We start from the raw sequence: 15,089 nt of genomic DNA on the forward strand, positions 1-15,089 counted from the left end.
GGATTCTTTTAGAGCAGGGGGGCCTTTCCTCTGAGCTCTCTGCGGGCTTTCAAGCCGTGGTCCTCGGAGGTCCCCGCGATCCTTCTGGGAGGACCCTGTGGCATGCTGGACCTCCAGCGGATAATCCAAGGAGGCAGCAGGTTGGGAAAGGCTGCAGAGGAGATACCTTCCCTTGTTCTCATCTTGCCTTGGCTGCAGTAGCCAAGCCGGGATGGCTATTATTATGGCCAATTAGCCAAGGTGGCCGGGATGTGAGCCCAGGGCTCCTGGTTGCCTCGTGGCGCCTGTTCCTGCTGCTGGCGTGGGCTCCACGCTCACTGTCCCACCTCGTGTGGGGAAGCGTGGGGCGTTTCAAGGAAGGGGTGTCACACCACGATGCCTCTCGCAAAGGACTGGGCAATGTTTTGACATCCGGGCTCCTCCCCGTCTCTCCCAAAACGCCTCTGGGAGCAGCGTGCAGGTTCACCAGCCGAGGGGGCATCAGCTGGGTGTTTGGGTGACTTGCAGCAGCGCAGATGTCCCAGCTCTGGTGTTTCAGGCACATGGCAGACCCCAGAAGGTGAAGGTTCATCTTCCCAAGGGTATGAAGCTGTGGCCTCTCTTGCATGGTCAGTAAACTTGCATAAATCCCCCCATCTGAGCTCTGCTGGGATCCAGAGGACAAAAGCCTGCGCTGCTGCATTGCCAGGTACCAGCCAGGGTCTCATCTCTGTCCAGCCTGGTTTGGCTCAAAATCATGAGAAACCGCCAGAAAAAGAGCACCGGGTGACTGTGCTCAGAGCCTGGTGGGCAGAGCAGCCCCAGCACAGCCCCTGCCGGTGTACCTGCCGGCATCCCTCTGCTTCTGCGCAGCAAGGGTGACGGCTGGGGGCAAGATCCCACGTGAAAGTCCCTTTGCTGGACGCTGTGCTAAAGGCCCAGCTCAGAGACATTGCCCCGGTGTTCTGCTCTGCCTGGCTGTACCACCAAACCCTCGTCCCTGCCCCCTCCTCCCAAATCCCCCCACCACGCGGGCACACGCTCGCTTCTGCAGCTGCTTGGTGCTGATCACAGTGACAAGTTAGCCCAGGCAAGAAGGAGAAAGGACACGGCTCCCCGGGGTCACACCTAGAATCTTCCCGGTTCACAGATAAACCCAAGTCGTCGTCCCCTGAGCAGGGGACATGTGCCTTTGCTTACACCTCCGTTACCGAGCATCTCTCCCTCTGCTCTTCTCTTCTCAAGCCCAGCTCCTTCCCTTGCTCCCTACGCCCAGGTCCTTGCCCCCGAGCACGCTTTCCCCACTCCCTTCTAGGTGCCGTATCGACCGGGGCGAGGCTGGCAGTGAGAGCGAGTCCTCCAGAAGGGACGAGTCCCCTGTGCCCCTCGCACGTGGCCATCGATCCGCCCCCACCCAGGGTGAGTTTGGGAAGGAGCGGGGTGCGATTGCGACAGCGACACATGGGAGATTCATTGTTTGATCCAATCTCTCCCTCCTCACTCCCAAATGATTCGAGTCAAATGAAACACATTTTAGTAGTCAAATCTGTAAGGGTGGGTCCCATTGTGCTTTGACCCTACAGGGCATTTTGTACATTTAATTTGATTTACACCCAAAATGTTAATTTAACATACTGGATTTTCTCTCACACCCAACTAACGCTGAAAATTAAACAAGATCCTACAGAAAGGTTTGTGTGCCATTATCTCGTTAGCGTTGTTATTTATTGAGCAATTACAGCACTCGGGCTGTACGTGCAACATTGCTCCAGCGGGTGCGCATGGAGAAGGACGCTGGCCGCCCGGTGACGTGTCTGTGGGCGGCCTGGCTGAAGACGGCGCGGCCCTGAGGATGCCGCTTCATGGTGCCGCGTGTGGCTGCCTGCAACGGTGTTGGTGGGACCATGCTGTGAGCACGCTCCCCAGGCTCCTCCGGGTTTAAAAATACCAAGGAATGGTATTTTTAGGAAAGGCAGTACGGTTGTCTTCTGGGCTATTGCCAAGAAACACCAAGGCTTGGTCAACAGTCTGTATTTCCACCCGCTAGCTCAAGGGGAAGGCAGCCCACCACTGCTGAGATGCTCTGCTTCGTAGAGGCGGTGCCTCTCCATCCAGCTCCTCTTGCCTTGCCGGAGGCTGCAGGACTTTCTCTCCACCCTGAGCCTCTGACGGCGCTGGGCACACCACAGCCCTGACCACTCATGTCAGGGCTCCAGAACTGATAATAATAATAATTTAGTTCCTGATTCAGCCATGCTTGTAAGTGCACGTCTGAGATGGAGCACCCAATTAAAGTGAAGTGGCTGCTCCAGGACCTCGCTAAATGGGAACCTCAAAGCAGGATTTGAAAAAGCCAAGAAGACATTAAAGTAGTCACAGCGAGCTCTTGGTTCAGGAGTGTTGTGATTAATGTCGTTTGCTACCTCTTTTTGGCTTAAAAGACAAGGAGTGGTTAAAATAAAAGAAACCTCAAGTTGAAAGCATTGCAAAAAATCAATTAAAACCCATGTAGCTGCATTTTGACCTGGAGCAAAATCTCAGACATAACAGAGAAATTACATAGCCTTAAAGGGAAAGAAAGAAAGAGGAGGTTTTACGTGTGGTATTGCTGAGGTATTGCCCGAAGGTGTGCTGAGGTGGCTTCTCCCCTTGTACCTGTGGAGACTGTAAACTCCTGCGGGGGGAGCAAGTTGGTGCCCCCAGCCCACGCCATCACTCCCGGGGCCTGTCCCCATGGGCCAGCGTTCCGCACTTAAAAGCCTTCCTGAAGGAGCCAGCGCTGGGTGGTGGCGTAACTCCTCTGCTGCTTCAGCCTGTGGGATGAAGATATCTGCACCCATGCTTCGCTCCAGTAGACCCTACCGAAACGGGATGCAGTGGATAGGGCTGCTGCGGCTGCCGGCTGGGACTTCCCAGCTGGAAACACCGATTGCTTTGGGATGCTCAGCCTGGAGGACCTCTCCGCTGATGCGGCACCTGATGTGGGGCTCAGGGCTGTGGCTCCTCCATCCTACCACCCTCCTGGGGACTTCAGCCACCCAGGGCTAAGACCCACTCAAGAGCTCACACCAGTGTGCCCCTGGATAAAGTCCCCAACAACCCCACAGCGGTGGTCCTTGCCCCAGAGAGTTACCGGGGACGTGCGTTAAGAAGAGCTCTTTCATTTGGCCGCTGTGTTGGAAGGTGCTTCCTTTCCAGAAGCTCCAGATCAGTCCCCTGAAGTTAAATCTTCATCTCAATCAAACGAACGGTGAAACTCCTGTCCATTTCCCCTGGCCTGTGTTTTGCTTGGGAGGAAGGCGGCGACCTTAGAGAAGGGCGATGTCATTTGAGGGGCCTCTTCACATGGGGAAACAGCTCTTGGTGCTCAGCCCCACCAGCCTGCACCACCTCTGCTGCAAGGATGTGCTCGGGGAGGAAGGTGCTGAGTGTGTTTCCACTGCTTTTAATAAAAAAACAGATCCAACAGTAGGTGCAAGGTGGGAGAAGGCATCCCTGAATGCTGTTCAATACCCGAGTACATGCCGTGCGCAGTCTTCACTGTGCTTGGAGACTTTTCAGTGCAGTTTTGTGGGTTTTCTTCTGTTTCTTTTGCTTCCTTCCCCCCCCACCCCATCCTCTTGTCTTTTGTTTCATTTCCACTTCGGGAAGAGGGGGGGAGGACTAGAGGCAAATAAAAAAAAAAAAAGAAAAAAAAGGGGGGAGAAAAGTCTGAGGCCGTGACACGTTTTTCATTTTAAATCAATGACTGAAACAGAATAAAGCCTTTTTTTTTTTTTCTTTTAACAGAAGAAAAGCTTGTCATTAAGAAAAATAACAACAACAACAACTTTCTCTGCCTGCGGCTGCCCGGGGATAGCTCAGCCTCTTCCCCGGCGCCCTGGGGAGCCCTCCCCTCTGCGGGCTGCCCCGGGGGGGCCCCCAGCGCAGCCCCCCGTGGCGGCGGGACCCGCACCCACGGGTGGGGAGCACCCTCGGCCGCCCGTGGCATCCCGCTGCGGCGGCGGGCGGGCGGGCAGCGGGTCGGGCCGCCGGGGTCCCCGCGGGCGGAGCGGCGGGCAGCGGGCGGGCAGCGGGCAGGCAGCAAAAGCAGGGCTCCCCCCGCTTGTCTTTTTTTTTTTTTTTTCCTTTTTTAATTTTCAGACGTTAAATTCTTTTGCAAACATTCATGCCTTAGGAAGGGCTGGAACAAAGCTCAGCTGCTCCAACCGGTCGGACAGGTAAGCAGACTTGTTGACACCGTTATGTTTGCAGCACGCATGCTCCTTCCCAAGTTTCCTGGTGCATTTTTCTATTCCACCTTATGAAACTTTCCTCCCCCCACCCCCCCCACCCCCCTTCCCCTCCCCTCCCCTTCCCCTCCCCGCGCCTCAGCGGCTCTGCCCGGTGCGTGCGGTCCCGCTCCCCGCGGACGGCAGCGCAGCGCCCGCGCCCCGCCGGGCTGCGGCCGGCCGGCGGGGTCAGCCGCCGCTCCGCTCCGCGCCCAGCCGTGCCGTGCCGGGCCCCCTGCCCTCGCCATGCCCAGAGCCTTCCTGGTGAAGCGCCGGAGCCCGCAGCCGGCGGTGCGCAGTTGGGATGGGCTGCCCGACGAGGAGAGAGCCGACACCTACATCCCGGGTACGGTATCGCCGGGCTCCCTCCCCGGCACCGGGAGGGCGGAGGGAGGAGGGTCCCTCCGGAATCCCGCGGACTTGGGGAGGGGGTTTTGCCGGGCCGGGGGAGCCCCGAGGGGGCGGGCGGGACGAGGAGGGCTGTGCTCAACGTGGGGGGGTTCGGGGGGACCCTCCGCGCCCAGCGGCGGGGGTGCCGGGTGCCCCATGCCTGGCACCATCTCCCACCCCGGGGAGCCCGCGGGCATGGAGGGGGAGTATGCGTGTGTCCGGGAAGGTGGGAAACCTCGTTTGCATGAGAAAGGTGGCGGGGGGAGGAGAAGAAAGGACCCGAGGGGGGGTGGTGGTGATGTCCTCCTGGCCTCCCCCTCTCCTCCTCCTCCTCCTGCCCTTGCCCGGGGTATAACGGGAAGGCGGCGGAGCTGGCTTGTTTGAACTTTGGGACCGTTCGTGTTTGAGTTTCCGATCGCGGCGTGAGCCGGGGATCCTCCCCCGCCGCCCGCAGGTGAAACAGCGGGGCCGGGCGGCTGCCGCCCGCCGCCCCCACTTCACCGCCTCCCCCCGCTGCAGGCGGGGTCGGCTACGGGCCGCGGGGCTGCGCGGACGGCGGCTGCCTGGGGAGCAGCGGGAGCAGCGGCGCCCGGGACGCGGAGCCCAGCGACCCCTCGACGCCCCAGCCCGCCCTCGGGCTTCCGGGCCCGGCCGGGGAGATGCTGCTGGACCTGCCCGGCAGGAGACCCGCGGGCAGGTCGAAAATCAAGGTAAGCGCCTCCGCGGTCTCTTCTCCGGCGGCGGGGTGGCCGCGCTCGGAGGGCAGGGCCCGGGCCGGACGGGGACGCCGGTGACAGCGGCGCCTTGGGCCATCTCCGCTAGAGGCGGCGGCACCCGTCCCGCGCACCGGGACGGGGGTGGGCGAGGGCGGCCGGCCCTGGGATGGCGACGCCGGGACAAAGCCTCTGAAAGCGACGTACCGTCGTCTTCCAGTGCCCTTTGCCTTCCCTTGTCCCCGCTGGGGACATGCTGCTCCTGACCTGCTTGGCACTGGTCCCGCAGGAGATCTGAACCCAGCCAGGAAAGGACCAGCCCTGGCAGCTCGGAGTCATGCCCCACGGTGCGTGGGTGGATCTCGTTCCTTAACGTGGGGCCTCCTTAAAAGGCCGCCTTCTAGTCTGTAGTCAAGCCTGTGCCAAGGGGGGCTGCCGTCAACCTTCCTGCAGCCCCCCTACCCACCTGATACCCTCAAGGTAACAGCTAGGGAAAGGTCCTCCTCCTGAGCTGCGAAAGGCCATTGCTACCTTCAGGTGGGACCTGCGGGCTTGGGTGAAGCAAAGCCATTATCTGTCCATCAGTTTTGCTGAAGAGCCTCGCTGCTGCCTGGGCTCTTACCGAGCCGTGTCCCCGGGCAGGGCCAGCGGAGCCGGGCGGAGGTTCCCCGCCCCAGGCCGAGAAGACAAGTCGCTCACCGGCTCCTCCTGGTACCCGAGAACCCAGGACCGAGCTCCCAGAGCGCGGTGGTGATGCAGATAGGGCGGGAGGACCACCTCCATCTCTGAACACCCAGGGTTCCCCTCAGCGGAGGTGGAGCCGGGCCACCCCAGTGTTAGGAAGGAGGAGATGTGTTTACCGGTGGCTAATTAACACCTCGTTAATCCCAGGCTGTTGCCTTGCTGGATGGAGCTGTAAAAATTCCCACCGTCTCTGCCGGGCTGACAGCCTTTCGGCCACTGCGTTATTAATCTCACGATTAACGCTGGGCTTTCACCCCGCTTATATGCGGCCGCGTGAGGTGGAGTCCTACCTGTTGCCCAACAGATACTTCCCAGCCGGCTCCCCCACTGGTTTCACACCTCGTGGTTTTGCAGCTGTCTTTTTTTTTTTTTTTCTTCATCTTTCTTTACGATTTCGGGTAGCGCTGCTTCAGTAGTAAGCAAAGGAGGCGGATTGGGAAAAGTAACTGGCTCTTCAGGAAAAAGAAACCCCAGACGTGTTCCTCTCTTCATGAAGAGCTTGCCCCACCGCTGTTTGACTTTAACCTACTTTGTATAATTTAACCTGGGCTATTAGCAACAGTTGCAGCGAAACCTCGTTTCGGCAGAGTTGGGTTTTCTCAGCGTGCCACAGAAACTCGCCAAAAGCGCCGCGAGAGCCGATGGACGTGCGCACACGGTGCCGCCCGCTCCGCTGGTTTTTCCCCGGCCCAAGCAGCTAGCGGCCGGCACGTCCGCTCCCCCACGAATAATTAAACTAATAGCAAAGTATTTGCATCTTCCAGACATTAAGCCCTCCCTCTGAGGAGCGTTCTTCCCAGGAGCTGAATCATCAGTGTCTCCCTTAATAAAGTTAGGTCATGGTGTTGGCGCAATATTTTTGGTGTTAGGAGCAGGAATGAGGAGATTAACCCCTAATGACACTCCACCGTTAATTAACGAGCCAGGGAGACCAACGGGAGGAGATTAGTGCCATTGTTTCAGTCTCTGCTGAGTCAGCGCAACGTGCTGTGGTTTATCTCACCAAACCTACCTCTTTTGTCACCGCTGGCTGGTTTTCGAGAGACCCAAAGCAGCCGGAAGCGTGATTAGAGAAGGCACCACATGGGTACGACTTTCTCATGCCATTTGTCCGCCTCCTGTCTCCATCCCAGATTATCAGCTGAGTGCAGGAGCAAACACACATGCGGCCCCACGGAGAGGTGCTCGTAGCCTAAGTGTGGGTGCTTACGGATGTGGCCGGACCAGGGTCCCTGCCTCTGGAAGGTATCCTGCCCACAAGCTTTGTTTCAACCCCTGAAGCCAAGCTGTCCAACATCTGTGGCAGTCCCAAACCGCACACGTTAACAGTCACCCACCCGATTGCAAGGGAAGCGTGAAGGTTTCACCCAGCCGGAATCTCCCAAATGCTTTCACTTTTCCTTTTGAATATATCCCAAGTGTTTTTTCTTTTTTTTTTAAACGCAAGAGTAAGCCATCCCTCCTTATTTTTTTTCTGTTTTCTGTTGGTCTTTGTCATGTCAATGCTTACTCACCCAGTTCTCTTCCATTCCTTAGTTCACCACTGGCACCTGTAACGATGCTACGGTGCATAGCTGTGAGCTGTGTGGCAAAGGCTTTCGCTTGCAGCGGATGCTCAACCGTCACATCAAGTGTCACAGCCAGGTGAAGAGACACTTGTGCACCTTCTGCGGAAAAGGCTTCAACGACACCTTCGATCTGAAAAGACACGTCCGGACCCATACGGGTATGAACGCTTTCCCTGGGGGCTTGCGGATGGGTCCGGGTAGCGGGAGGTTGGGAGAAGGGGTGAGATGGGACAAGGATGGGGGGTGAGGGTAACCCAGCAAGACAGTAATACCAGCCCCAGGTAAACAACATTTGTGGAAAATAGCGGGGATGCAGTGGAGGAAGGGGAAAGACCGGACAGATTAAAGTCCTGGGACTAACGAAATCTGAGGAGAACTAGCGAAATCTGTGTGGAGCAGCGCGGATGCGTGAGCTGCCATCCAGATCAGTGTAGACACGGCTGCGTGCTGCTGTGCCTGGGTCAGCAAGGTGGGGGTAACCCACCCGGGGTAACCCACCGCACGTTATTGCGAGTCCAGCGTGTGCCAGTGAGCGTGGCCAGGCGGTGGATGAAAAAGCTTTGCCCTCTAGAGGCACGGAGCAGCAGTTTCTTGATTTTTTTTTTTTTTTTTTTTTTTTCTTCTGTTGCGAACCTTCCCCTCTGGCCATCCCTGCAGGATGGGGTTATGGCTTGATTTTTGGCACCTTTTGGAAAAACCAGAGCGTGGTTCATGCTGTTCCTCCAGCATCTTTCGACAACACATCCAAATTCTGCTAACCCTGCGCGCTGCATCCCCACCTGCTTCAGGCTACCAGCTCCCCCGGTCTGTTTTCGGAGCCGTTTCCCTCTGCACGTCCAGCCATCCAGACCAGTTTGGCCACCGGCCTGAACTGTTTCTAGTCACTTGCCGTGCAGGTCACAGCATGCATTGAAAATCACAGGCAGTGGGTTGAAAATCCCCTGACAGCAGTTCCAGGGTAAAAAAGTTGCCTATAACCTGGTCTAGTTCCCTGCTCAGTGTTTGCACCTACACCAGGTGTAGGCATAGCAGAGGCAGCTGTGATTTAAGCCTGTGATGGCACTGGAAGAAAGAAAAATAGTCCCTTCCGCTTCTCTGCTCACTCTTGTTCCCATATTGCTCCCCCAGGCTGGAGGGATGCGCTTTCCGTGGCTGCTCTGCTGTGGGGTTGGGTCCTGAGCCCGCCCCACATAGCAGTGGTTGTGTTTCTTGGAACTGGGTCGGTTACCTCAAATCCATCTCACTGGTCTCAGAAATGCTTTTCCTAACCCAGAGCCAGGAGAAGGCTGCCTCTTCATTTCTCTTTTTCTTAGTGGAAGCAATTCCTTAAACACCTATCAACCTCATCCTCACCAAGGAAGATGCTCTCTGGCAGTGCTGTGCTCAGGAGGCTTTGAATTTGCACTGTAGGGCACCCAGAAGATGCATCCACCACATCTCCTGGGCATGTACCAACTTTCCAGATCTGTGGTGACTTATGGGGCCTGCCGATGATTTGGGTTCGCTCTGCAATGGCCCTTTTTTGGCTTAGGCACCATTAGCCAGGTCCATTAGCTAGATGTGACGCAAGTATGTTGGTGGGCAGGAGTTTTTTCTTAGCAGTGGACTCACAAAAACAATGCCACCCATGTCAGTGGGAAAGCATTGGCCAGAGACAGTGTTTTGGGCTGTTTTGGTTTGTTTGCAAAGCTTTCATGTGGAAAGAAAAGGCTGCGAGCAGGGAGCTAACACTGGGGTATGGCTGAAGTGCAGAGCTGGTGCTACTGAAAGAAATGATTTTTCAACCTGTCCCCTCATCCTTTGAGACTCAGAAACTAACCCCAAGAGGGTCGTGGAACAGAAAAAAAAAAAAAAAAATGATGTAGGTATGTATATGTATGCTGTGGCCTGTAGAGTTGAAGTCACTGTGCAGAACTAGAGCTAATTATGCAAAGCCCTGAAAGGGAGGACAGATCTTTGTACTGGACAGCAGTAAAAACCACTGTCCTGGAAATGTGAATCTTATGGTTAGATTGTCCCCAATTTAACTAGAAGAAATCTGGTGACACTATTTCTCCTCTTCTGTGTAAATACTCGCATATACTGTATTTGCCTGGTGCCTTGGGTCATGGAGGGGGTGAAGGCTGGCTGCAGCAGGGGTACAGAGGTAGCATTTTGGCATCTGTCTTTACCAGGCTGAAATACAGCATCTCTGAAAGCGGGGGCCTTTTTTTATGTCAAAGTTGATCGCTGTTCAGGAAAGCTGGGCTATATTTGAATGTTAAAAAGAAGACAAATGGGCTGGAAGTGGTAGTGTGGGTTCTATTTTTGTAGCTACAGGCGCTCATCTACATGTGCTTTACGGAATTTTGGTGTTCCAGCAGAAAGTGCCATGCCCTGTTTGTAACCAGACTGTGCAACAGTAGGGTAGTGTCAGCGTGAAAGCCGAATGTCCCAGTCTAGCTTCATGGCACAGAGAGAGTTACGCGTTAAAAAGTAACTAGTATATACAGTAAAATCAACTTTTAAAATGATTCCTAAGTAATGAAGAGGTTCCCAGAGCCCTGGTGGGCTGTGCCATCCTGGCACTACCCCTCTTGTGCTCGCAGTCGTGCCAGTGGAGCACTTTGGCAGCAGGAGCCAAGGACGGCAGAGGTTTAAACTGCCTTCAGGTGAGCATGAAACGGCACCCAAAATACTGCTTTGTAAAAGGTACATTTTTGTGTGTGAGTTCTAATGCAGATTTGGAGTTTCTCTCCAATTGCAGTTTAATGTAAGTGAAGCAGTCTCACAGCAGGAGGTATTTGGAAACTTTAGTCTTGATAGTTTAAGCCGGTGCAGTGGGATAGCCTCCTTTTATAAGACTTCCAAAGATGCAATTGAGATGCTGCTTATTGGAACTTCTAATCACTTCGTATTCCTGGTAGAAAGATCAGCGACCCGAGCGGTGAATTCAACACAATCCGACTACAAAGTTACAACTGAAAATAGTTGTTTACCCTGAAATAAAAGGGATGCTTTTGTTAACGGGACTCTCTTGATATTGGTAGAACCTCAACTTGAAAGAAATATTCCCATATATGATGCAAACACCCAGACATGTGTGGTTCGCCCTTTTTTTCCTGGCTATTCACTGTAGGTCTGATCTTCCACACATTCACATTTCACCTTTCACAGGGAAAAGAGAGGGGTTTAGGTAACTCCTTGCATCAGTTTTAAGGCTGGTCTTTGCTTGAAAACTTACTGAGCAAGCCTAGTAAGTAAAATCACAACTGGTTTAGGTTTTTGCAAGTGTCACTAAACCCTCAGCTTTTTGTCATTCAAGTACGGGGCGGGGGGGGTGTTGTTAAATTAGTGTTGATTGGTGTTAAAATGGATACTTGTTACTGTTCAGTAATTTTATAATGTGGGTTGTCTGTATGGAACGAAACTGCTCAGGCATTCAAATCACAAGTCAGCCCCTTCTCCCTCCTCTGGAGACACAAATACCTATTCCTTTCATCTTAATGCAGTTCTCTTCTGGAACGTGAGCTTGTAGTCCCAATCAGCAAATCTATATTCAATGAAAACGCTATCACTCCTTTCAAGTACTGTGATCGCTGTATGTTCATGTTGGGCTGCCGTTCGCTGAAGCCTCATTAAGCTTTGCTCACTAAAAGAGAAAAATTAACATCTTACCGAGATATAAGATTTCATTCATTACAAAAGCCAAAACGAAAGGCTAGCTGAAACCGATAGTTTCACCTAACCACAGGACTTCAAAAAGTCAGTGCTCTAAAGGAGTCAGTTTTGCAAGAGTTGGTAACAGCTTCTGCTTTAGTACCAAAGTGCTGACGGGCACCAGTTATCCTCATCATCTGCCTACGTCTTCTCAAAGTGTTTCCAGGTTTTATATTCCTGAATATATCAACCCATTCCTGAAAATTTTAGCCTGAAAGTAAGATGTTTTATTTAGACATAGTCCCTGGGGCTAGTAGCTCCTTGCTGCTAGGTGTAGCTCAATAGTTGACATGCCAGAGCCTTGTTCTTAGCCGGTTCCTTAGTCCGCTGTAAGTAACGTAAATCAGGACAGTAATCGCTGTCTTTTAATGTTGCAGGAATTCGCCCTTACAAATGCGAGGTTTGCAACAAAGCCTTCACCCAGCGCTGTTCCCTGGAATCCCACCTTAAGAAGATTCATGGCGTGCAGCAGCAATATGCCTACAAACAGAGGCGAGATAAACTTTACGTGTGTGAAGACTGCGGCTACACGGGCCCCACGCAGGAGGACCTGTACCTGCATGTTAGTAACATTCACCCCGGAAGCGCTTTCCTGAAAAAAACCTCAAAAAAACTTGCAGCGGTTTTGCAAAACAAACTGAGCCCTGTCCTGCAGAGGAACTCCAAAGATGATGACAAAGATGAGTAACACGGTGGATTACAGTGGTCTAAAGGAATAAAGTTTACATGTAGGACTATATAGATAATATTTTTTTAAAAACAATTTTGAAAGAAACCCCTGAAATAAAAGGGATGCTTTTGTTAATGGGACTCTCTTGATATTGGTAGAACCTCAACTTGAAAGAAATATCCCCCTATACAATGCAAACGTCCAGAATTTTTGTCTGGCCAAAAAAAAAAAAAGGAAAGCTTGGAAGAGGCTGTCATCTCTTGGATGGAGTATTTACTGAACTGACGTTCAGGCAACCTGTTTTCTACTTCAACTCTACCACACGTTCAAGTGGCCACTGACAAATAAGTTCACCTTTCTCCAGCATATTTTGTAAAGATAATAATTTTTACGGGAGGTAACTTACCTTTGAGAGGTTTGGGTGAAAAGTGCCATGTAAGAGCAGCTACTAGCACATTGTTTTACAAAAATGAATTAAAATGGTCTAAAGAACAGGAGTACACTGTATCGATAAATAAGATGTACAAGTAACCTTAACTCTGCCCCCCGGTGCAGGAAACTAATGATTTATGGAAGCATCATCCAAGGTGAGCTGAAACTTTTTTTTAAAGGATGCAGAACTTTTTCCTCCCAAACTTTCTCTACTGGTGAATGGCATTATTCCAGGGCAGATTTAGGGTCATGTTTTAGGTACTTTAAGCTGTGAACTTATTTTATCATGTTTAGATTTAAGTGGAACCTTAACTCTGTCATTCCTGGACTTGTCATGCTCACTTTGGGGATTATTACCACATCCATTTGACATACGTCAATATCAACCCAGAAACCCAAAGAAAACACATTAATGACTTGAAGATATGTATTTTCTATCACAATGAAATGCAATTTTTTGTGTATTTTATGGTGTGTGTGTGAGAGCGTTTTGGGACTATTTTTTTTTCTTTGTAATGATCAAGTGCCTGTTCACTAATACAACACAGCAGTACAACACAGTGAAGTAACCACTGCCAGTTTAGAAGGCTCCTGGTGACATTGATGCTACAAGGGAAGGAGGTGGCCATGATGATGAGGGACTAGTACTACATCTCTGTGCTTTTGGACTTCCCCTAGAGTCCTGCTCCAGCTCCTGTTGACCCAGGACAACCAAAAGGGTAGCCTGTAGCCACCATCAAGTGTGAATTTAGACACCCCTCTCCCCTTTTTTTAAATCCCTATATAACTCATGTCTCTGAAACCACCTGACACTTCAAGACACTTCAGAAGCTGCTGCAGCCCTTACTGGGCACTTGGGTGTCTATACTAGGAGTGACAGGGCAGGGTGGTGACCTCTTCAGCAACCACAAGGTACTCTGGTCCAAGCACAGGTTATTTGTCTGTCTCTTGCCTTAATGGACACAGGTGCTAAACGGGTTTTACATCAACTTAAATGCATAATAATGAATGGATTTCATTTGTAAATTACCCCAAAATTCATTCTGTGCTCAAAATAAAGCTGTGCATTTGGGGAGGATACGCTGTATTCTATATACGTTGAAACAACAGCTGAAAAATAACGGACCTAAAATAGTCATAGCCAGGACCTTCATAATAATTACTACTAAAATTATAGATTCTGAGCGTCTCTACAAGAATCACAAAAATATTCTCAATTTGCCTCAGTCTTGTACAAGCTTCTGCTTGGGTTTTTTGGGGGAAAAGCTTCTAGGGGTTTTAAAGCATTTCTAATGATATTAATACTTTATTCAGCACAATTATCAGTGCTTGGGACCTTGAAAACGAGGACAATAAAGTGATGCTACTGTGGAAAGAACAAACTTGTCATCCTATGTAATGGGAAAGTTTGCAGTTTACTTAAATAAATGGGAAGTCCATGGGAAAAAAAAAAGCATCTGAGGTAAATTAGAAGATCCTTACTTTGTAAAAAGAGCTAAAGTTTATGCACTCATCCCCACTTCTTCTGAGATCATGCCATTATAACTGATTGCAAAGTTGCTCACTCTCAGCGAAGCTTGTGTGCTTGCAAATACTTTGACAAAATTGCCTGGCTAAGAAAAGTGTTAACAGCTGGTTCAGCCAACTGTGCTGGTGATACTCCCCTGCAACCAGCACAGTGAAGTCTCAGTCATGAAGCTTTGTTGAGTTCAGCTCCTAGGTGGGACTGTTGAGCAGAGTCCATCTGAGCAAAGTGACTAGTGTTCACCTAACTGCAAAGAATTCGCGTGCTTCGCTCTGCTGAAGCCTAAGCCCTTACACTGGAACAGAGGAGGTGTGGCTGAAGCCCTCCCTAGCTGGAGACACATCTTGTGTGTGTGCATGTGCGTGCGCAAGGTTTTTTTCCCCATCCTGTAGTCCCCTTCAATAGCACTGCCAAGGCACATCCCCACCAAAGGAACTACAGGCACATTAAGGTGGTCTGTCTGTGTGATCTCAAAGCAAGCCACAGAGAAAAGCAGCAGGTAACAGCACACAAGAGAAACCACTCTGGACAGAGCACAAAGCTCTGACAAAGCTGGATGCACTAGCTGGAGTAACTGCCCCAATTGTCTGGCTGGTTTTTCTGCAGAGGACAGATACACCCTGTAGCAGATGCCTTGGGCATGTCAATTTAAAAGTCTGTCAAGTTAGTTTAAACGGGTCACAAAGCGGGCTTGGGTTTGCAACAGCAATCTGCCAGTTCTGTTATGGGACAAAACAGACACTATAGCTTCCGCCTCTACAGAAATGTTCCAGAGCTCACACAGGGATGTTGGAGGCAGCCAGACTTTCAGAAGTGCTAGACACAGTAACTTCCACCACTACTGCCTTTGAAGGCTGCCTGCCTTCTCTTGTCTCCTTGATGGTACAGACTCATCCCAGACTTAAAGATCAGTTTACAAACTGACACAGCTAGTGAAGCTGGCAGCCTTCCTCAGACACAAGCCTTTTGTTAAACAAATGAACACACGTGAAGCCAACAGGTGCCTGCGCTGCCCAGGCTCCACAGGAGGCAGGATGAGGCTGAAATCTTGCATGGTTCAGAGTCATCTAATGGTTGTATGATGCACCGATGAAGGTG

The 15,089-nt window shown here is 51.8% G+C and overlaps 1 protein-coding gene across 1 annotated transcript; it reads left to right on the forward strand.

Annotated features, from left to right (window-relative positions):
* Positions 1 to 3,300: 3,300 nt before the first annotated feature.
* OVOL2 (ovo like zinc finger 2) lies at positions 3,301 to 12,862 on the forward strand (the record flags this gene model as incomplete). The annotated part of the gene is given in 7 exon segments (XM_081998613.1): positions 3,301 to 3,447; positions 4,123 to 4,199; positions 4,354 to 4,441; positions 4,443 to 4,596; positions 5,160 to 5,350; positions 7,634 to 7,823; positions 11,742 to 12,862. Coding segments are annotated over 7 exon segments (1,158 nt in total). The 3' UTR covers positions 12,053 to 12,862.
* Positions 12,863 to 15,089: the final 2,227 nt, after the last annotated feature.

Source organism: Phaethon aethereus, assembly GCF_964289735.1.
Source record: "Phaethon aethereus genome assembly, chromosome: 3".
Taxonomy (NCBI): Eukaryota; Metazoa; Chordata; class Aves; order Phaethontiformes; family Phaethontidae; genus Phaethon; species Phaethon aethereus.